The sequence below is a fragment of the Colletotrichum fructicola genome (assembly GCF_000319635.2).
Source record: "Colletotrichum fructicola Nara gc5 chromosome Unknown KSG_Nara_v1_contig07, whole genome shotgun sequence".
In the NCBI taxonomy this organism is placed as follows: Eukaryota; Fungi; Ascomycota; class Sordariomycetes; order Glomerellales; family Glomerellaceae; genus Colletotrichum; species Colletotrichum fructicola.
Window position 1 is genome coordinate 1388413 of NW_027094057.1, and position 22360 is coordinate 1410772.

The 22360-nt window shown below is 52.2% G+C and overlaps 7 protein-coding genes across 7 annotated transcripts; 3 read left to right on the top strand and 4 right to left on the bottom strand.

Annotated features, from left to right (window-relative positions):
- Positions 1 to 169: 169 nt before the first annotated feature.
- On the top strand, positions 170 to 2587 carry CGGC5_v012091 (uncharacterized protein; the record flags this gene model as incomplete). Its single annotated transcript, XM_032030904.1, has 4 exons — positions 170 to 678; positions 728 to 846; positions 901 to 1339; positions 1396 to 2587. The coding sequence occupies 4 exons, from the start codon at positions 170 to 172 to the stop codon at positions 2585 to 2587; spliced, it is 2259 nt and encodes a 752-aa protein (XP_031889915.1).
- Positions 2588 to 3266: 679 nt separating this feature from the next.
- atnG-3 (ABC transporter atnG) lies at positions 3267 to 8380 on the top strand (the record flags this gene model as incomplete). Its single annotated transcript, XM_032030905.1, has 14 exons — positions 3267 to 3512; positions 3568 to 4111; positions 4177 to 4400; positions 4460 to 4739; positions 4805 to 5038; positions 5092 to 5801; positions 5852 to 6026; positions 6094 to 6462; positions 6524 to 6647; positions 6700 to 6771; positions 6819 to 6869; positions 6917 to 6981; positions 7047 to 8112; positions 8164 to 8380. 14 exons carry the CDS (start codon positions 3267 to 3269, stop codon positions 8378 to 8380), a joined length of 4377 nt encoding a protein of 1458 aa, XP_031889920.1.
- Positions 8381 to 8518: 138 nt separating this feature from the next.
- Positions 8519 to 9446, bottom strand: CGGC5_v012093 (uncharacterized protein; the record flags this gene model as incomplete). The annotated part of the gene is made up of 2 exons (XM_032030906.1): positions 8519 to 8961; positions 9095 to 9446. The coding sequence occupies 2 exons, from the start codon at positions 9444 to 9446 to the stop codon at positions 8519 to 8521; spliced, it is 795 nt and encodes a 264-aa protein (XP_031889919.1).
- A 1228-nt stretch (positions 9447 to 10674) lies between these two features.
- RNF1-0 (Guanyl-specific ribonuclease F1) lies at positions 10675 to 11299 on the top strand (the record flags this gene model as incomplete). The annotated part of the gene is made up of 2 exons (XM_032030908.1): positions 10675 to 10978; positions 11073 to 11299. 2 exons carry the CDS (start codon positions 10675 to 10677, stop codon positions 11297 to 11299), a joined length of 531 nt encoding a protein of 176 aa, XP_031889721.1.
- A 5384-nt stretch (positions 11300 to 16683) lies between these two features.
- On the bottom strand, positions 16684 to 17695 carry CGGC5_v012095 (uncharacterized protein; the record flags this gene model as incomplete). Its single annotated transcript, XM_032030910.2, has 2 exons — positions 16684 to 17450; positions 17524 to 17695. 2 exons carry the CDS (start codon positions 17693 to 17695, stop codon positions 16684 to 16686), a joined length of 939 nt encoding a protein of 312 aa, XP_031889719.2.
- Positions 17696 to 17853: 158 nt separating this feature from the next.
- Positions 17854 to 19860, bottom strand: CDKL4-0 (Cyclin-dependent kinase-like 4; the record flags this gene model as incomplete). The annotated part of the gene is made up of 5 exons (XM_032030911.2): positions 17854 to 17863; positions 17929 to 17984; positions 18205 to 18296; positions 18351 to 19215; positions 19273 to 19860. 5 exons carry the CDS (start codon positions 19858 to 19860, stop codon positions 17854 to 17856), a joined length of 1611 nt encoding a protein of 536 aa, XP_031889720.2.
- A 1250-nt stretch (positions 19861 to 21110) lies between these two features.
- trt14 (Isomerase trt14) lies at positions 21111 to 21596 on the bottom strand (the record flags this gene model as incomplete). Its single annotated transcript, XM_032030912.1, has 2 exons — positions 21111 to 21372; positions 21442 to 21596. 2 exons carry the CDS (start codon positions 21594 to 21596, stop codon positions 21111 to 21113), a joined length of 417 nt encoding a protein of 138 aa, XP_031889725.1.
- Between the last annotated feature and the right edge of the window lie 764 nt (positions 21597 to 22360).

The window sequence follows — 22360 nt, forward strand, 5'->3', positions numbered from 1 at the left end:
GAGCGGGTCGGGGATCTCGCATTTCCGAGTTAAGCGCCGAGAACGGTCGGTGGAGACCATGTTTTGCAAAAGAAGGAATTTAATCCTCTCACAGTGAGGAGGACTGGACCTTTCATTATCGCGTGCAGAAGTCTAAACCCCACGCCTGCTGCCAGCCACCACGGCAACGATGGAGGCGGTATGCTTGTGCAGCTCAGTCCGACTTCTATCGAACCAATATGATGAGAGCCAAGCTAGAAATCTGATCCCTGCCCTTAACCGACACCTGGAGGATCTGCGCCGGCTTCTGGCGCAGTCCAAGTCGCTCTCCCGCGATGTGCAGTTCCACGTCACCCCCCGCAACCAGCGCACGAGCAAAGCGCTGGCCGTCGACTCGCTTGACCTCACGCCGGTCAACCAAGTCCGGGAGCAGTTCAGAGAAAATATTGACGGGTTCTGGGCCGTGTCTGATAACAGAGTGCCTGCAGAATTGCGCCGGCGACTTGCCTGCGTGGTGATATTTCTCAGATCGAAGTTGGATGCGCAAGTACTAGTACCGCCTCAAGTTGCCGAAATATTCCCAGGGCAGCACAACTATAGCGATATTCGCAACTCAGGCAGGAAGTATATTCAGATTGCACGCAAACTCGGCGGTCTTGGAGCAATTCTTTGGCTTCCACTAGACGTTCCGCCATCAACGTGAGAATTCCATGGTGCATTGGGTTGAACAGCCACTTACATGTCACAGGTATGAGAGGTATCTGAACATAGACGACGAAGAAGTCTTTAGCCACTTGCTCAATCTGTCACCGAGATACGAAGACTATACAGCATTTGTGCAGCGTCTTATCTTAAGTCAACTCCGAGGTCGGTCGCACCACACTCTCGATAATTTCTCTCAATACTGACGCCCATTCACAGACCCCGCATTGCCTTCCTCGTACTACAATCTGTTCTATGACTACGCCGATGTGCTTCCAGCAACAGATCAACTCCTATTACTCCTTTATGCTTATGGAGGCTCCGACGTACCCGAGGCCCTCTTGAAAGGCGTTCGGTCGCCGCAACGGCGGTGGAACAGCGATGGCGAGATTGAAACTGTCACGTCTGACAAGTTCGGTCTGCCCACCGAGCTTACCAACCTTCTATCCGACGACATAGAGTGTTCTCGCGCGACAGAAAGCCCGTACATTAACAAGCATGGCCTGGAAGACAGGACGAACGTCTGGTCTCTATGCTCCGAACTTGCAATGTTCTTCTCCAGAGTACTAACTCCCAAAACAATGGACGAACTAGGCAACGTCGCACTCAAGCTGTTATGCTTTGTCGTCCCTCCATGTTACGAAGGAAACACAGAATGGTTCGTCGCTTCACCCGCCCAATATTTTCTCCTTACTGACAAGCAAGGTCCGCTAGGTCGCCAACTCTCAAAGCCGCCGTTTGGGCGGTGATGGACAAGGCGACGACAACCTTCAAAGTTCCAACACCGCTCAAGGCGGAGGTCATAGACGCGCTCCTCTATTTCTCTGAGCGGGACCACATACCCATGCGTCGCGCCGCCGTCGACAGAGCAAAATCGTTCCTGCGCAAGCCCATGCCGTATTACTTCCACGCGTCAGTGGTGCTCTCCCGGAGCAACCTGCTACGGCTCGACGGCGAGTTTGCAAAGTCGGAAGCGCACATCCGCGACTTCATCTGGCGAGGGCCGCAACCTTCCACTCGCAAGGACCACGCCCTGCTCGGACGCCTACACATTTCTCAAATCGAAAACAAGATCAAGTGCTATGACAATGATGTGTCGTCGTTCATCTACAACTGGCAAGCGGAACAGCCGTTGTCGACTCTCGATATAGAGGTCACCTTCCGATTGCAGAGCACGGCAGCGCGTTTCTTCCAATCCATCGGCGACTTTGGCGCTGCCAGGGCTTCGATAGAGCATTTGATGTCTTTGGACATGACGAAGCCGATTCGTCAGAACACGCGACGCCTATTGTGTGGCAGGCTTGCTGATATTTACTGCAACATGCAGGAGTGGGCGATGGCCGCCGATATACTCCAAACAGAGCTCGGCACGACGGAAGACGCCGAGCGCTGCCGGCGCGGGCCCCGGAGGCTGCTGCTGGCATCGGCAGAGGTCGATATCGGACTTCAACGATTAGATGCTGCTGAAGCAACACTGAAAGAACTTGAGGGCTACGAACCTGCCGAGCTGGACAACCTGCACGACCAACAGCTGCACATGCGGCTGTTCATAGGTCATGCGCGAATAGCCAGCTTCAGGGCAGATCGCCAGGCAGCTGTGCTACGGTGGAAATTTGCCCTCGAGGAGGCTCAGAAGATGTATACCCTCGGGCCAGGAGGCGGGTTCACGACGGCGATAACTCATCTGTCTCTGGCCCATGCTCTGCTGGCTATGGGCGATAGAGATGGCGCGCGGGAATCTTGGGCTGCCGGAGTAGAGATTTTGAGGACGGAGATATGCGAGTTTTGGCTCCCAATCGTGCCGACGTTGTGGCTGCAGATGGTTGCCAGAGACGTTCATGAGTCGCAAGGTTGGTCTTTACGCATGATGTTGCCTGGAGGAAGGCAGGAAGTTACATACCCCTGATGAATGCATTTATGATTTGGAAAGTCCGCATCGATGATTGCACGTTGCATGAAGCCATTTCGGTGTGTGAGCTATCGTCAGTTGCGAAGACATTGAGCAGAAGTTTGTTGAATACACTTCTTCGTTGTGTCCAGATCTTCTCTTGATCATCACCATGGCATCCAGCAACTGAGATTCGATTGCAAACCCAAAGGAATGACATGAATCTTGCGTAGCGGAATTCCAGCACAGAAGGATCAGGATAAATTCCCTCGTAAATCATGCGCAGCACGCAATACTGACCACGACCACATTCCCAACAAAAGTCCCTTCTAGCAAGCTGATTATTCGGCAAGCGAGCCGGACCAGACCCCTGAGCCCCCAAACCGATTCAGGCAGGTCAAGGCCAGTAAGGAAATATTGCTCACCCAAGATGCACAACGTAAGCGACGCTCTCTGCGACGCCTTCCAGGGGCTGCTGCTGCTGTGCCGCAGGATCCTGCGCCCTTCGTAACACGGCGGTTTCGGTTCGCCCGAGTCGCGTGGCGTCACCATCTTAACGTCCGTTATCTTACGTGGTCGAAGCCATTCGCATTCGACGTCGTCTACGCTTCATTTACCTCTCAATTGCACGCCGGCTGCGACTTATGTTTTCCATCTTGATATAGACGCATCTTTTGACTGCTCTACGACCTCCGCGATGGGTTTGTGGCCAGCACCGCGGGTCCCGTTCGGGGCCGCTGTGTGCCCCGACGATAGTCTTGGCCGCCTCGTCCTTGGCCCGTATCGAGGCTGCTTACGAGCGCCGTATTTCGATCATCAGTTTGAAGTCTTCGGGTCAATCGTACCCTCCGCTATCGCTATCATTTGGGGTCTACATGGTGTATGGAAGCTCTGGAACAAACCAGCCGTGAACCAAGGGTCATGGGTGGCTCATCTCAAGCTTGTAAGCCCAATATTTGAAGAGCATCGCGATACATGTGACTGACCCTGCCACCAAGATCCTCTGGCACGCCCTCGCGGTGATCCAAATCTTGACTCTGAGCGTAGCCGCCTTCCGAGGCGGAGAAGTCGCCGGGGACACTAGGGTCATCATCGCGTCAGGTTCTTTGGCCATCACATCCAGCATCCTCTTCATCTTCGTCTCTATGCTCGAACATCGGAGAGCTCGTGCTCCCTCCGCTGTGCTGCAGACGTCCCTCTTGGCTACAATCATACTTGACGCAGCTCGGCTTCCAAGAGAATGGGCCTATGCCTACAACGGTGGCCTTGCCACTGTCAATCTCCTGACCGTCCAACTCGTTATAAAGGCCGTTCTGCTTGCGGCGGAGTCAGCATCGAAGCCCGCCTTCATCACCATTCCAGCCACTCAGGCTACCCGAGAGGAGCTATCTGGCATCTTTGGCCGGAGTCTGTCGCTCTGGCTCAACCCTCTGTTCAAGTTGGGCTGGAAGAAGGACTTGGTGACTGAAGACCTCGAGCCAGTTGATGAGGCATTGTCTGGTGAAAAGCTCCTGGAGAGACTGTCTACAGCCTGGAAGAATGGTACTGTACTGCCAAGCTCCTTTGCCTTCGTTAAGACCTAACTACTGACCTCATCCAACATTCAGTCGACCAAACCCGAACCCACGCCCTCTCAATCTCCCTCCTGAAAGCCTTCTCCCCAGAGCTCCTCTACACCCACTTCCCACGCTTCATCAAAGTCGTCTTCGGCCTCGCACAACCAGTCCTAGTTCAGATCACGATCGAGTACATCCAGAACCATGAAACGACGCCCGTGGAAGACGGCTACTGGCTCATTGCCCAATTCGCACTCGTCTTCATCGGAAACGCGGTACACAGCCATTCCTACCCTTTCCCACATTCGGCTCCTCACTGATTGATAACAAACAGGTATCCTCCCTGTGGACAAGCCAGCTGTCCTACCGTCTCATAACCAGCATCAGAGGCGCCCTCATCGCCATAATCTACCAAAACATGCTTTCCCTCCGCGCCGAGAGCGGCACCTCAGAGGCGGCGGTCGCGCTCATGGGCACCGAGGTCGAGTGGATCACCGTCGCGGCCGAGTGGTGCCTCGCCGTTGTTCCGAATCTGGTCCAGGTCGCGCTGGCGATGTGGATTCTCGGGAACCAGCTTGGTGCTACGTGTATCACGCCTGTTCTGATTGCCATCGGTAAGGGGTTCACTGCGAATATTTCATCTACCTCGAGAATAGATGCGCTGATAATCATGTAACAGTCAGCGTTCTGATAGCAGCGCGGCTGGGTAAGCTCATCCCGTCCCGCCAGCGCCGCTGGCGCGAAGCCATCCAGAAGCGCGTGGGCGTAACTACACAGGTCATGGGCTCCGTCAAGGGCGTCAAGATGAGCGGCCTCAGCGGCACGGTGCAGGACCAGATCCAAGGGCTGCGGGATTTTGAGCTCGAGGAGTCCAAGGAGTTTAGAAAGATCCAGATCTCTAACGTCCTCGTCGGTGAGTAATCCTCTGTCACACCAACCACCGGCTGACTCATAATCATTTCGCAGGCCAGCTTCCCTCCATCATGACTCCCTCAATCACCCTCGCCGCCTTCGCCATCGCGCAGCGCCTCGCCGGCGGAGCGCCCCTCAACGTCGTGCAGGCCTTCACGTCTCTCTCCCTACTGGGCATCCTGATCAACCCCGTCTCCGAGCTCGTCATGGTCCCGCGGCACCTCGCCATGACGATCGGCTGCCTTGACAAAATCCAGGAGTTTCTGGCGAAGGAGAAGAGGGAGGATTACAGGATTGTGAAATCGAGGAGGCAGGGACAGCCCAACGGAGTCGTGCAGGAGCCGACACCCGACCAGCCACTGATCAAAGTCTCAGGGGGTTCTTTTGGCTGGAGTACTGACAAGGCCATTTTACACGACCTGGATCTCGAGATCAAACCGGCGACGCTGACGATGGTCGTTGGCCCGGTGGGGTCTGGTAAGTCGACGCTGCTGAAGTCGCTGGTCGGCGAGACGTATCGCATCGCGGGAGACGTGGAGTACGCCGCGAGTCCGGAGGTCGCGTACTGCGACCAGGACCCCTGGATTTTGAACCAAAGCATTAAAGACAACATCACCGGCAGCGCAAGCTATGACGCGGTGCTGTATGACAAGGTGATTGCGGCGTGTCAGCTTGAGGAGGACATCCGATTGCTCCCGGACGGAGATGGCACTATCGTGGGAAGTTCAGGGGCTGCTTTGAGCGGCGGGCAGAAGCATCGCATCGTGAGCCTTATTTTTTTGCATTGCTTCGTTCGGGACTGATGTCTTCCCAGGCGCTGGCTCGAGCCATGTACAGCGGGCAGCAAGTCATCATCATGGACGACACTCTCAAGGGCCTCGACTCGAACACGGCCTCGAAGTGCTTCAACGCGCTATTCAGCGCTCAGGGGCTCCTACTAAGCATTCAGGCTGACAAAGAGAGGTCGATCATCTTTGCAACCCATAACGGTAAGCTCCCCCTTTTGGTTTCTTTCAGATAACCCCTGGTAAACAGGACTAAACCCCATGAATGCAGCCCAATGGCTCCGCTTCGCCGACCAGATCCTCTCCCTCAACGCCGACGGCAAGATCTCCGAACGCGGCTCTTATGAGGAGCTCAGCAAGTCTGACGGCTACGTCAGCAAGCTGCGGGTTACGGCACTGAGTGACTCGGACGAGGACACACCCGAGAACAGCGACGAGGAGGTGAAAGACGACGTTGAAGCGCCGAAGAAAGACAAGCCTGTCGCCGGGGTGAACCCCAATGGCGCCGAGAAGCTCAAAGCAAGCCGTGGCGCGGCGAATACCAGCTCGTTGCTGTATTATATCAAGTCTATGGGCACGTCGGCGTTCTTGCTGTTTGCGACGATGGTGCTGTTCCAGATGGGATGTCGGACGATGCAGCGTAAGAGGAACACCGTTGACAGTCGATGATATGCTGCTAGGTTCTGACGAGTTTATCACAGGCCTGTGGGTCAAGTTCTGGGTAGCTGCGAATGAAGACCACTCTGATCCTAATCTAGGGATGTGGGTGGGAGTGTACGTCCTCTGGGGCGTTCTTACGGAAGTTGCTGTTGCTATTGAGACGTAGTAAGTGCTCCCGCAAACTTGCTCATCCCTTATTTTTACTGATTTATATCAGCTACTTCCTGGTCATCATCGTCCCGCACTCCGCCAAGGGCCTTCACTTTGGAGTTCTTAAGGCTGCACTCGCGTAAGCCATCTGATCCTGCCGTCTCAACTCACTGACACATATCACAGCGCCCCAATGTCCTTCTTCGTCAAAACCGACACTGGCGTAATCATCAACCGGTACTCCCTCCTCTCCCACACCCAGCCCACCATCTAACATCCTACAGATTCAGCCAAGACATGAACCTAATCGACCTCCCCCTCCCCCTCGCCTTCATGCTCACCTTCGACTGTACCTTCTCCCTCCCCACCTGTCTCCTCCCCTCCCTCCCGACAGAAGAACTAACCCAATCGCAGACTTCACCCTCGCCATCGCCGAAATCATCCTCACAACCCTCGCCACGCCCCAGCTAACCCTGCTCATCCCCCTCCTCTTCCTCGCCCTCTACCTCCTCCAGCGCATCTACCTCCAAACCTCGCGCCAAATCCGCCTCCTCGACCTCGAAGCCAAGTCCCCGCTCTTCTCGCACTTCCTCGCCTCCGCCGCCGGTCTAGTCACCATCCGCGCGCTCGCCGTCACCGCCGCCGCCGAAGCGGAGAACCTCGCGCGCCTCGACATGAGCCAGCGCGCGTTCTACGTCATGGGGAGTCTGCAGAAGTGGCTGCTCCTCGTGCTCAACCTCGTCGTTGCGGCGCTGGCGGTGTTGCTTGTCAGCCTGGCGGTTGCGCTGCGCGAGAGCGTGGATGCTGGGTTGCTGGGTGTGGCGCTGGTTAGTGTGATGGGGTTCGGGTACTTGTTGATGCTGTTGTTGAAGTACTGGGCTGATCTGGAGACGAGTTTAGGGGCGGTGGCGAGGATTAGGGAGTTTCAGATGGAGACGCCGGCGGAGGTTGATGGGGATGCGGAGGTGGAGAGCGTGTGGCCTGATCGGGGGCTTGTGAGGATTCGTGATGTGGCTGCTGCGTACGACGATCACCAAGTCCTGCGGGGGATTAACCTGGACATCCAGCCTGGTGAGAAGGTGGCGATATGCGGGCGGACGGGAAGCGGTAAGTCGACCCTTCTCGCGCTCCTGCTCCGCCTGCATGACCCCTCGTCTGGAACTATTGAAGTGGACGGGGTGGATATCTCAACGGTGCCGATTTCACGGCTGCGAGAGAGTCTCGTCGCGCTGCCGCAGGACGCGCTATTCCTCCCTGGCTCCGTCCGGCGGAACCTCGATCCGCTGAGCAAGTGCGAAGATGCAGAAGTGTGGGAAGCGCTGGAGAAGACGCGCCTGAAGAGTCTCTTTGAGGACAAGGGCGGGCTGGATGTGGACTTTGAGACGGAGTGGTTGAGCGCGGGGCAGAAACAGCTGTTCTGCATAGCGCGAGCGATGTTGAGGCAGAGCAGGGTGTTGTTGCTGGACGAGGCGACGAGCAGGTATGTCTTTCTGCCCGGAATGCTTCGTGATATTGACTGACGTGTTGGCAGTTTGGACCAGGCGACGGAGAAGGTTGTGCAGGACCTCATCAGGAGCGAGTTTGACGGGTGGACTGTCATTGTGATTGCGCACCGTCTGCAAGCTGTGGTGGACTTTGACAAGATTGTGGCGCTGCAGGATGGAGAGGTTGTCGAGTTTGATCATCCCAAGACGCTGCTTGAGCGGGGTGGTGTGTTTGCTTCGTTGTGGAAGCTTCAGGAGGGGTGATTCCTCTCGGCCATTACACTGATAAACCTCGACATATGATACGATGTTATCGGAAGGTCCTGCCATAGAGTCATAGAAAGCTTTTCTTTGTCTATTGTCGTCATTAATCTCATATCATTTTCATCATCTCATCCATCCTCACTTCTTCATAATCCCAACAGCCTCCTTAGCCAACCCCTTCACCTCCTCATCAGCAACCTCACTCTGCGCCGCCGTAAACGCCTCCGTCCAGACACCCCACCTCTCCTGGTTGAACCCCCTCCACTCCTTCCCGTCAAACTTGCCGCCCGCCTTGCCCGTCTTGGCCTCGAGCTTGGCGTCGCGGGCGGCCAGCTTCTGCAGCGTCTCGCCGGAGTACTTGATCCAGATCGACGCCTGCCTCAGCGCGGCGCTCTTGTCCGCGCCGGCGGGGTGCTCCTCCTCGAAGGCGGTGCGCAGGGCCCACAGGCCGTAGGTGGAGTAGTCCAGGGGGTCGGCGGTGCCCTCGGAGACGGAGGCGCGGGAGGTGAGTTGCGCGAGGAAGGCGGCGAGGTTGTCCCAGGATGCCTTATCCTCCTTTGAAGCGGATGCGTCGGTGACGTCTGCGGTGTTGTTAGCGAATGCAAAATGTAGAGATTAAAGGCCTCATTGAGCGTTTCCCGATTAGGCAGGTTGATATCAAAACACTGATACCAGCAGATCAAGAAACGTGGAGTTCGAAGATTGCGGACGCACCAAAGTTCCAGAGATCGCGAGCAACCCATCCAAAGGTGGGCAAATCCTTCCAGACGACGCCTTCGCTCAAGTGCAGCGCTTGGCCGTCGGAGCCGGTGACGGTGGTCTCGCGCAGGCGCTGGACGAAGTCGACGAGGGGCGCCTGCTTTTCCGGGGGCGTCTGCTTGGCGGTCGCGAAGATGGCGTTGTACGTGTCCCAGAGGAAGTCCTCGAGGGATGACTCGGCAGCCTTGGCAAGGTCGTTGTATTTCTGAATGGTGTCGTCGAGGGCCTTTTTGTCGCCGCCGGTGGTGAGGTAGGCGTCGAGGGCCTTGTAGGCGGGGAGCCCCGCAATGGCACTATTCACGCCCATGTTCTTCTTCGAGTTTGAATGGTTATGTGGTTGATGAGTTGGGGAATGGCTGTGAGGAGGTGTTGAAGTATGGAAAGAGGTTGAGAACGGTGACGTGGTGTTAACGGTCGTGTGGAAGATGCACGTAAAGCTTGGAAGACGAGGAAGGCAGCCCACGTGGAGGCGTATTGGCCTCACTGACGTCGATCTCCAAGCACCGTGTCTCCGCAGCAAACACTGTGTGCAACGGCCCCGCATCTACCTCATTTCGGCTCAGCTTCCCACGTTGCCAATCAAATGACTGCGAATGGAATCGCACTGGGCAAGGGCAAAGGTCCGGCGCGCTCCGGGCTCCGCGTCAGGCACCGTGGCACCGCAGGATAAGTCGGGCGGGATGCAACGGCACGGCACAGGTCGTGGCACAGGGGAGACGCGCAAGCCCCAAGATCGCAGGTGTGGCTTTGATTTGCTGACACAGACACAGAATGCAAACAACGTCTCTCGTCTTGTCTCTGTGTGCATCGATCGAGTTGTTTGTGTGTTTTGCATTGGGCGGTTCGGCTGCTCGGCCCCTTCCGCAAAAGAATCGAGAGGGGGGGCGGTAATTAAAGTGGGGCACTGCGTCCGGGCGGGCTCTCCTCAAGATTAAGCTTATGTTTTTTCAACATTTCAAAGCATTTGATTGGCGCAGAGGACGCCACACGTGATGTTGGCTTCGGTTCCTCACTCAGCGCAGCTCGTCAGGGAACCTCTGACACATTTTCGGGCAGGAGCCAGCGCATGTCAGGCACCCGAGGGGCCCGTCTCGCCGTCTTGGGGGCGCCTTCCAAGTGTCCAAGGGGACCAGGACAGCTGAACGAGACGCCATCGACGGTCGGCAACTCACTTGGCGGACGGGAACCTTGCGCCGGCCAAGCTCTAGGCGACCCTCTCGGCGCCATCTGTTGTTTTCTTTCTGGCGTCTATTCTCGGTTTTCTTTTCTTTGGACAACATTCCCATCTTTCGAAACACAATTGACGGTCAAGACTACCCGCCGGACAGTTTTATTAATCGCGGGCCGGCCCTTCTCTTTCACCCATCCACCCTCACTGCGCGTCTCAAATCCGTTACAGCAACAAACGCCCCCCGTCGCGAGCCTCACTCTTATCCTCTCAACAACCTCGACTCATTAAACCATCTTCATCCACCACATCGACCGTCGCATCGACTACAGCTCACCCCAATCTCATCCCGCCCATCCCACCCACCATGGTCAGCCTCAAATCCACCCTCGCCGTGGCCCTCTGCGCCGTCCTCGCCGCCGCCAACCCCATCGCCCTCGAAAAGCGCCAGGGCACCACCGGCCTCGGCTCCATCCGCTGCGGCGACGCAAAGTACTCCCGCAAGCAGGTCGACGAGGCCGTCGCCGAGGGCTGCCGCCTCTATGCCAACAACCAGCAGGTCGGCACCAGCGAGTACCCCCACCGCTTCAACAACCGCGAGGGGCTCACCTTCGACACCTCCGGCCCCTACCAAGAGTTCCCCATCATCTCGTCTGGAAACTACACTGGCAGTAAGTCTCCCACCAACACACACCGCCGCATCCCTTGACTCGCAAACACCACCTCTTGGCATTCGATATGTTGGGACTAACGCGCTTCGCGCAGGGGCACCCGGCCCCGACCGTGTGGTCTTCGACCCCGACTACCGGGGCAGCTGCGTCTTTGTCGGCGCAATGACCCACACCGGCGCCGTCCAGCGCAACGGCTTTGTCTCGTGCAATGAGAGCTCTTCAAGCAGCGGCAGTGGTAGCTCGGCGGCCTCGAGTATCACTACCTCAGGCTCATTTGGGGTCCTACTGCCTGTGCTGTCTCTGCTTGCCCTTACCGCTTAATGAAACCCAAAAAATAAACAGACTTCCGGCTTAATGGACTAGAGAGAAAGGGAGTAATAATGGTGGCGGGGCACATGTTGGGCCTGAGAGTTACCGAGGCGACTGAGCTGGAATTTGCCGGTGTGCGGGTTCTGGGCCTAGATGGGCCGCTGGAAGGTTTGGGAAGTCTAAGCTAGATCCACAGTAATGAAGCTGCGTACAGATCTCCCTTTTCCAATTCCCATGGGGGCCATTTCCTTTCAGTGACACTTACCCGAGTTAAAACAGGGTGAAAGCCCCTATATTTAAATGACGACAGATGTCATCGCATGCGTCCAGACTTATGAGTTGTTGCCTAAGCTTGTGAAGAAACCCCAAGATACCTTATCCTAATGCCAGTGGCATTTACAACCAAGCACAACGTCAGTACGGTAGAAGTTCCAATAAGTAGTTATAGACACAGCTAGGACATTGTCGCATAATTCTGCGGCTGATGTTTTCTCTCATCATAGTTGGGCTTCTTTAAATGAACTATCGACATATTCCTTGAAAGTCGAGCCCGATCATGCACTCTCGGAGGACATTTCTTGGCACTCGGATGCTCTTCGCTGTATGACGGCATTCCCCAAATGTGATCCAACCTCCTTGAGACTCTCTTTTTGACTGGGCAGTGGCAAGAGAGGTGAAAGCGGGCGACGTGGTGTGTCACTCACGAAGCTATCTCCAACGCTTGACATCAACGTGGGCCAAGTAGAGACGTTGCTTCGCTGCGAGGAGTATGCTGGCATAGTTGAACGGCGAGAGGGAACATCTGAAGGTTCCCAATTCGATTGCGGAGACTATAATCGCCGTATGAGTACATGGAAGTGCAACAGACATAATGAAGAGATTGACATAGGACACATACCGCACTCTGAACTTGGAGTCTAGTAACACCCCAAGTGTCATTTTCGTCCTGTGTGTTACTGCCAAATTTAAGCTGGCAAGTGTCCAGGAGTTTAGAGATCTCGGTCATGATCAGTCCACAGTCAGGCCGCTCCTTTGCGATGGGCCTCAGCATGCTACATTCGACGAAACTCAGGAAGTCGCGTAGCTCCTCAGTGCAAGTTTCATGTTTGCGTAACCGGATGATCCACTGCGAGATGGTGAGCTTTTACATTGGGAGATTAAACGGCAACTTATGTGGACCCCTTAGATAGAGAATCTAGGTGTGATTGTGTGAAATAAAGGCCTTACCTCTTGAACTGAAGGTTTGATCTTGGCTTCAAGCTTAGGAGAAGATTCTGACGACTCTTCGATGATGAAGAATTTGTCCTGCTTGAGCTGGATATGGTCATCACCCTCCACACGTGAATTAGTGAAGCTTATCTTGGTTGCTTCATGTCCGAGAAGGAACCACGAAACAAACTCTAGGAAAACGCATCCTAGTGACCATATATCGTATCTCTGGGAGATCCCTTTTCCAAGATCAAGTTCTGGAGGCCTATAAGTACCCGAATAGCCAGCGATTGACTCAGGGCGTACTATTGACCTGGAAGTCGTGGTATTGAAGCTCGTAAGACCAAAGTCCGAAATGACCAAGAAATCTTCCATCTCGTCGTATTTTTCGAACCATAGAATGTTCTCAGGCTTGATATCTCCATGACGCCCCCATCTCTTGAGCTTCCCATGGGTGAGATTGCCCAATGCAACCTTGAAGTCCGCCTTCGAGGCATCTGAGAGGCTAGTCAAGATGTGAACTTTCTGCAAGGCCCTTGCAAGGCCCTTGCACTGACGAAAGAACCACACTATGTCCTTGTCTTTCCTGAGATGGTAATCATGATGCTTAGCCCAAAATTCTCGAAGGTTTCCATCTGCCCATGGAAAGACAAGGAAATAGCGGTCGCCGTAGAGATAACTGAATTGTAGTTGAATGAGATGTCTCGGAGATTCGCTTTCGCTCCGAGCTCCGATCTTTCTGAACAGCTCCATCTCTTGGTCGTAAGCTTCCTTGGACTCGGTGTGTAATTCCTTGATTGCAAATTCTCTAAGAGTCCTGTTCCTTGTCTATTGAAGACTGTCAGCTTCAGCATCTGGGAGCTAATTGGCTTGGCATACCTTGCAGTCTTGAATATGGCTGTAATGAGCTTCATGAATTCTCGCTTTCCTCACGGTCCCGTAACCCCCGACCTTTCGTGACTCGTACGATAGAAATGGAAGGACCGGCCTGTTTCTGAAGTCGTAGAATTGAATCTCCTCGCACGGCAGTTCGAATAATGGGATGCAAATCGTTTTCTGTCGTGACTCGAAATCTTCCATGTCGTTGAAAGACCAGGATGTCGAAAGTTTTAAAGGTTCCAATGTTTCGAAGTCCGAGTCAACAAGTTGAGACCTTCGACACAATTCGACTTCGGCATTGAACTTATCGACTTTTGGTCTATGCACCTTCAGGGGAAGGTGGCTATCCGTGACTTGGTTATCGATAAAGTCGACGATAAAAGATACCTTGTTCATCATGATAAGAATGGCAAAGATCTTTCGCCTCGTAGAATTCCGTTGTTTTCCTGGCCCGTAGCTTTGCCCTACGATCATTTCTGTCAAGGCGGCTATTCTTAAGCTATCAAAGTCTTTGAATGTGCTTTTCAACAGTCTGGAAACCACATTAGCAGTAATGATTGTGCAGAGCATGCTGTGAGGGAGAAAATCGTGGTCGTCTGCGATTGACTTTTTAATGGAACTCCGTATACAATTCGCGACGCTTCGGGCGGTGAGAATCGGAAGGCGTAATAGATATGTTCTGTGGTCCAGGCTGTCCACAGAGATATCTTCTGAGTAGCCAGAATCTGTATCTTTATTGGCGCCAGAGATATTCGTCTCGGTGGGCCTTTCTACGATATTTCCAGAGTGGAACAATAACTCGTTGTTCCAGCCCGATGCATGAGATATCCTGCTTCTATTGCTTATAATAGGAAAGGTTCGAGCGTGTTCAAGGGATGCCAGACTTGTTGACTTGGTCGGATGGTCGCTTCTCAGGTCGGAGACATCGTTATTGCGGGGGGAAGAATTGGAAGGTCCATGTTCGGTCATCATGGATGCTTTGTTGTCAGAAGACTCGAACTTGCTGGAGACCTCGATGATTGGAGACTGTGTGGCAATATCGGCCTTCGCAATCGAAAACCTCGTACCTATGGCAGCAGTTGCGCTAATGAGCAGCGTTCTCTCTCAGCGTGTCTTGTCGAATCACACCAAATCATTCGAAAAGACGAAATCTTGCTCTATTTAAGCCGGTCTACCCGACTGGTCTATGCTGCGGCAGATGTTCAGCCAACTATTAAGGCTTCAAATCACTGCGTTGACATGAGAACATATCCAGACTGAGGCCATCGACTGAGAAAGCTTTCCCCAGCACCACTAGTACTCAAAGCTGGCTGGACTTAGGGGCTCATGGTAATTTGCCTCCCCATAGTGGTGGCTTAGTCTCTGGAGCTCGGTGAAGTCAGGTCAAATGGTGAGGCTTGTAGATTCAACGAATGATACACTGTCTCGCACCTACCTTCTCTTGGGCTATCGATTCACGGTAAGCCTGTCTAGAAGACCTAAAGAGCGGCGCACTCATGCGCCGAGCTAGGATGCGATGCCTATCGGAAGCTGAGAAGTTCAACGAAAGGTGTGTCTCATCTTGTGGGAGCCAGCCTGATCCAATTTTATAGAATTCCATATGCAAGCTGGGTGAGGGTGGTCAGCATGTGCATTTTTATTGCAGGCTAGAATGCCAAGACGTCGTCTTGTGCAGTATAGTTGGTGTGATGCCAGGCCATGTGCAAGCATCTTTTTCTATTTTCTAGTAAGGCTGCTTTCGATCACTCCTGCCAGGCAACCGGCATAGAAGTTTGGGCAGATAGAGATTACGCGTAGGGCACCAGCTCTTTGCGGCGATGCCACTTTTATCAATGTGTTATATGAGTTTAAATACTCCGCATGGAGGTAGTCAGAAAAGTGAAGTTTGCATACTGTATCAAGAATCTCCCACGATGGCATCTGCTGAAGGTCCGTCAAACCTAGCCAACTCAAAACAAGATGCGAACAACAACGAAAACACCATTTTTGAGGTACATTCAAATCTTGTCAGCTCAACGGATCTGTTGGATGTTCTCACGAATTCCCTGGGGCCCGATAACTTTACAGTAGAGATGAGGCATAGTCTGTACATCATTCAAGTCAAACAGAGTTGCTCACCAGAAGAGAAGGCGTCGGTAAAGGACCTGGCTAGCACTGCGTAATAAAGGTAATATAGAACCTTTGACATGAGCTCGCAAAGTCTACTGAGGATCACAACTGATGATGTTTTGGGTTTCTCTAGGTTGATTGATCTCTCAACAAGGTTATCCTTTTGTCATTGTCTGGTCATTTTTACGAAGTTCTGGCGTAAGGAGTGTGGCAGGGAGTACCAAACTCTGCCAGAACATCGGCAAAAGGCGACCTAGCCGATAAAATGTGGCGGCCATCATAAAATTTGACCGAACAACCTTCCTGCTGGTTTTAACACGCCGCGGTTGATTTCGTACTATACGAGGAGAAAGGAAGGAAGAGTCGGGAAGCGCGGCGCGAGATTGAACATAACATACAAATTGGAAACGGGCTATAATACGAATACTTCAACTCCCTCATCTTCTGATATATCGTCAGATAGCAACCTTCCCACTCCCACCCTGTTGTAATTTGCGCCTTGTCCGGACGAAACCGGCTTTATGAACAGAACGTAAGAGTAGGCACTCCCAGTTGAACTTGCCATCTTCTCCTCCCCAAGAACAATGCATCTGAGATCTACGTCTACTTCCTCATCTGTCTGATCGAATATTGCTCTTTCTTCCAGCTTCGTCGCCGTGACTCTTAGCTTCCTCATTTTACCTCGCAGCGCATAAGCAAAGCTATCACTCTGGCCGGTCTTCCAATGCTGTTTTCGTCCGCTTCTACTGCTGAAAAGCGCGGTGATGTTGTTTCTCCAGTCGACACCATCAAACGGCGCTTCCAAAAAAGAAATCGGACCACTGCACGACATCCAGGACCACGACGGTACATGTCCATTCGTATCATGTGCGACCGGAATCAGAGCTGACCCTTCTCGCCGTTTCCAAAGGAGGCTCCTGTGCAGATATCGCTCGAATACTCCAAATCCACCTTTTGTCCCGAATGCCTTGAGAAGCCTTTCCTCCAAGCCTCGGATTGCTATGGAGCGATCAGTCGCATGGCTGAAGCCAAGTGTGGAGTATGTCTTGTAGAGACTCTGAAAAAGAAGTATCCTTGCGCCCTTGAAATAAGCAAGAGCAGAGTTTGGGAAGTCGGAATCTCCCAGAAAAGCAGCCTTGCGGCTAGTATAACATGTTAGGATCTGATACAAAAATCCGGATGGGACCTGGATTAAAGACCTACTTGACTAATTTCATCATGGACTCGCAGTGGATGCCACTTCCACACTCCCAGTAGACTTGAGAGGAAGTAAAATGAATAGTGCGCCGTGCAAGTGCTCTCTCTTGCAAAACCCAGCCTCGCTGATTCAGGACAGACTCCTCTACATCGCGACGAAAGTTATCGATCGACTTGCGGATGAAGACTGTTCCACCAGATGGTGTCTTGATGGTGATAAACGATTGTTGCTCTTTTCTGGTCGGTAAGAACCCTTCCAAAGATGACCTAGCCGAACTTGCAGCAATTGTAACGCTCGCGGAACTGAAAACATGTTCCATAGAGGCAGCTTCCCGCTCCCAGTCCATGGGATCGTCTTGGACGATGCAAAGGGAGTCTATCCAAAGATACCGAAATTCCAGTTTCCTGGTGATTTCAATGGCATCTTTGAAGGTTTTTGGGAGATCTTCGAATGCAATATATTGTCTGAACTTGACAACGTTGCTTCTTAGGGTACTGAAAGACTGCGCTGTGCCCCAGCAATGACTCAACGCAACATATTGACCTAACATTGGTTTCTGCTCCTCATGGAGACACAGTTTGGGTTGTTCGTTGGTACCGACATCAAGAACGCGAGTTGGAAGCTCGACTTCTAACTTAAACCGGTGATTGTGCTCTTCGTCGCAAACGCGTAACCACTCCTTAAAAAGGGTCATTTGGAAGTCACTCAGTGGTTGGGAGAGCTGAGCATGACCAATTTGCGTATGGTCTACCCAGAATTCGGGATTCTCTAAGAAATACGTAAGAGGTCGCGTCATGCGATGTGTTTCAACACAGTAAATGCCCACATAAGGACAACTTACTCGGGTCAGCAAAAATTGATAATAGAGTGGCGCCATGTGGCTCTATCATGATGGTCGACTCAACTCGACGACATTTGAGAGTATCGCTGTCGCTTAGGCCAGCTTCTTTTGCGGACTGGTATAGCATCTCGCAAAGAGCACAAGCTTTGGATCGTTTTGCAATATTTTCCATTTTGCTGCACAATATGAAGTTGATATCCCCAACATGGCAACATGTAGGGCATAAATCCGACCATGGCGTTAAAGCTGGAGGTGTTTCACTGCGATTGACGTTGAAGAGGCTTCGAGCGAACCGGTTGTCGATACGCGCTACCCAATGATCGTCCAGCTTCATAGCCTCCTGTTGCACAACACTTCTGTTAGTTGATGCTAATCCTGTCCTGCCAGAGGAAATCTAATACGCACAGACTGTGAACATTAGCAATCTGCGCATTGGAGATTCCGCGGCTTTTGCTGACCACCTATGGCAAATGGTTAGCGACCTCTGGCTGATACCGTGGCATACAACTCATAAGAGCTCTATGAGAATAGACTTGGGGTGACAACATTCTGTGCATGTTATCAGCGCTTCTTAATCCCATTGACACATAGATTTATGGTTACGAACATACTGAACACAGCAAGTCAGCCTACGTACTTGAATGGTGAGGTACATGTGGTGTTAGAAGCAACTTGACTCACTTCTTGCTCACGCATGGATGCCCAGAAAACTTCAAGCTGTTCCGTATTCATACTATCAATGCCGGGGCTACGTGTATGGGCGACCTCCAATTCTACATATCTCGCATTAGTTACGTTTCAAGACCTTCTCATAGTGTAATCCAGACCAGGAGGTACTGCAAGGTAGCTGTTGTCTCGGGATCCCCTGTCGCGGATCCTTTGCAGCTCAAGACGAGTTTCTGTTGCATCCATCCTATACCTGTAATCTGGCTCAAGCATTCTCTTCGCGACCAGTTCCAAACAATCCAGTAAGGCATTTTTGGTGCCTCTACTGCTCAAAGTAGTCCACATCATGGAAATCTGTTCTTTTACTTTCCGGTGCTGGCGGTAGTTCTCCCGGGTCCCCTCCCAGAAGTGTGTGCTGTTTTGCCAGAAGCTTGCCAGTCCACCCTGTCCGTAGACTGTCCATACCAGGAACTCAAGGAAAACGCATCCAAGACACCAGACGTCGAAGACGCGAGATAGCTGTTCGACTGGTGGTTGTAATTCAGGGGCCTGATACCGCGTTGAACCTGTTCTTGCACTAGTGATGATGTCAAGTGTCTGTCGCTGTTCTGTTTGATCTGTATGTATTTTGGCGAGGCCGACATCGGCGATACGCAGTGTTCCAGGGGACTTGCCTTCATGGAACAAGAGAATGTTTTGGGGTTTGAGATCAGTATGGCGGCAATTTTCCTGGTGAAGCGCTTCCGTAGCGTCGCACAAGCCATAGAGCTGGTCGAGAACCCATCGAATGCCAGCGCCTCCTACAGGCGGAGCGTGCTTTTGCCAGTACTCCTCCAAGTTCCCACCGCCTGCCCACGGAAAGAAGAATCCGGCCTGCTCGCCCCTGGTGTAGGCTGCCAAAGGCTCTATCAATCGAGGATGCCCCAGATCGCAGATTATGCGTAGAGCTCTGGCCTCCTGAGCATAGTAATCTTCGTTGTCGGGATGCATCACTTTGGAAGCTACTCTTTTGCCTCTGTATTCTTCCTAAAGTAGGGTGATGTGTGTGAGAGGAGCCAAATTCCCATGGAATAGGATTCATACCCGTATATGTGCTTCGTGAATTTTCACACTGAGGACAACACCTGAGAGTCCCGTTTTCTGGCTAGCACTCGACTTGTAGATTATTGGAAGAGGGCAGTTAGGCGAAAGCTGGTAGTCGAAGACGTTGGAAACGAAAATAGGTGCCATGAAACACCATTGCTTGCTGTAGAAAGACTCTACCTGTGAACTGTCTGCCCACTGGTGAAAGACTTTCCACAGTTTTCGACGACTTTCCTGAGACTGTCTTGTATTCTTGGTGTAAACATCGTAACGGTAATTGGTGTCGTCATACTCCTTCTCGATTGGCAGGTCAATGTCGTAGAAGCCGGCTTGTCGGAGCAAAACCAGGTAATCCAAACACCCGCAGAAGACTAAGGTGAGAAACAATCTTTTAGCTGGGCTGGTCGGGTTGGTGACGTACGCCACCAGGGATCCGACGGCGACGCCCTGCAGACGCTGTCTGTTGCCTTCAAGATAAGGTCGAACCTCCTCAGGGCTGGTAAGCGTTTCGATTGCATCGTTTGGTAGGAATTCCTTGTCGTCTACTGCCCTCACGATGCTTCTGCGAATTTTGGCTTGAAAGCTCATTGTTGGTCTCTTAGCATGCAATGTGTTTGTTCATAAGTCCCTGGCCAGGACCTTCGACGAAAGAAAGCTAAGATTGTCTTCATCCAAATCCATTAGTTGACCTTCAGGAATATGATGCATGTCCTAAACCTGACCGATTTCCTTTCTGGCAGTAATCTGTCCGCGTGGAGCCCGACCTACCTTGTGTCTTCAGGTATTCGTTGTGATTGCCGCCTCGGGGGTTGAAATAATTTCTTAAAATTCAACGTGGGCAAAGATAAAGGATAGGCGAAGGTACAATAACCACACTCGGCATGCCAAAGCTTTGCGTATGTATTGACTAGAGAAATCTGTGGAATGAGGATCAAGCAAGAGCATGGCGGCACCTTTTCAACAAAAGGATGAGCTGTCAGCCCCCGACACAGACCCGCAAAAATTGCCTAAACAGACTATTCTAAGCAATGATTCGTTGCGTTGAAATATTGATATCTCGGACCTGGCGTTGCATCGCTTGATATGCGAGCCAATGTTCAGTCGTGATTGCCTTTACTCGCCGGCACCCCTGGTTCGGCGAATCGAAGATTGCAGCGCCCCGCTCTAGTAAGGACCTTGCATATTCGGTCACATTTTACAGGAAACTAATCGTGAAGCTCCATATATTCCAGCCTTACTAAGGTCTTGATGGTGGTATGGGTTGGCTTCCTGTTGGCTAGCCTGATTTTGACTTGTCGCAAACACACCCACATCCAACGCCATCGACTGCAGTCTTGGAAAGTGCAGAAAGCGGGTAACTTCGGCTTTGCATTCATGACTCTAAAAAAGAAAGAGATTGCGAACGTGCCGACGCCTCAAAAGGTCTCCTCGTGACTCATCTATGTCTCTTGACGGTACAAACCAGTTTAACGACTTCTCCAACTCTATTGGTAGAGCTCCACTCGTTTCAAGTGAGTAGTATTGTGAGTCTCGTCAATTCGCTGGTAGGAACTAGGGATTCAATTCATTGACGCTAGAAATCTACATGCCAGTCTTAACGAATGGTCTCGAAACCTTTATTCAGACATAAGTAGTCCCACAACTGGAAGTGTCAGCACTCTCAATCTACGATATCAAAGCTCTATTTGACAACGGTACCTAGTACGGAATGGGACCGGGGGTACTTGAGATGCGTTTGGTGAATCATCTCATCACACAGCAGTTCTTCAGGTAGAACCAGCTCAGTGTCTTTTAAGCTTTCACCGTCATGTAGTCTACTTAGACTAGAGACAACCGGCTTAGTTTGTGACCTTGCTGAGTGCACCTTGGCTTTTCTGAAAGTCAATCCACTCAGACAGCTTCTGAATCTTCTTGCCATCCTCTGTCATTGTCGCCACAAACAGGCAATCAGTGCCGTACGACCCAGCCGCCGTCTCACCCTTGCTAGTGCACACCATGGTCACCGTTCTCTTCTCCACATCGGTGAACATCTCATTGATAGTGATTTTGAATGACTTCAAGTGCTTGAAGATGTTGGCTGCACGGTCGTTGGTCCGGAATCTGGACGCAATGTCAGTTAAACTCTTTATTGGAAGATGCTAGGATTCGGATTCCCGACCGGGCACTCACTGTTCTCTATTCATTGGGTAGATGCCGTTTGTATCCGGATGAACCGCGTAGTGAATGTCTTCAGTCCATTTGGAAACAACGTTTTCGATAGAGCGGCTCTCCAAGTCTGAGAGCCAGCCAGAGGCAGTGGACTCGAGGGTTTCCTTCATAGACATGACTGGTTTCGGGAGATAGGTTAAATTGTTGAGTAGTGGATGGGTGAATTGTTGATAAGGCTGGGCAATCTTCGAACCAAGACATAGCTGGACGACGCCCATTTAAGTATTTCGCGTCTAGGTCTACACATAGTAGGCAACAAACACGAGACGCGGCAGCTTGACCAGTGCATCGTCGTTTGAAATCGAAAGTCCGCCCTGCTTTGTCAGAATACTTGCGGAGCATTCATTACTTTCGCTGTTACTCAGCAGTTCCCGCGCTCGCTTTCGGTTTCCGAACTCAACCAATCACCTTGCTGAAGTCGACGCCTTGACCGTAACACAGCTTTGCCATTGGCTTAAATCCTTGCCAGGCCTAGTTCATAGCAGCGCCGGTAGTCGAATAACAGCTAATTGATGGCCAATGGGCCAATACCGACCGGTCCCAAAATTGAGCTCGGCACATGCCCACGATAGCTTCGCAACCGCAATCCGCGCGTCGCGCGCGTTTAGCCAAGAGACGCACTTCTGCACACTTGCGGACTGCGCCTTGGACATGGCGGAATTGCGGACTTGGAAGTCAAATCGTCAAGATGATCTTCAGGGTTTTGAGGTTGGGTTGATTTGTAATTCGCGAATGTCCAGGCTTTGCTCTGAAGTTTTCCACGACGCATAGCACTTAAAAGATGGCTATCCTCAGTTGCAGGTAAGATTACATTGATGATAAGCAAGGTCGATTTTGTACTTAGAAGAGTTTTCAGAGTTCTTCTTTTTCGGAACGTGAG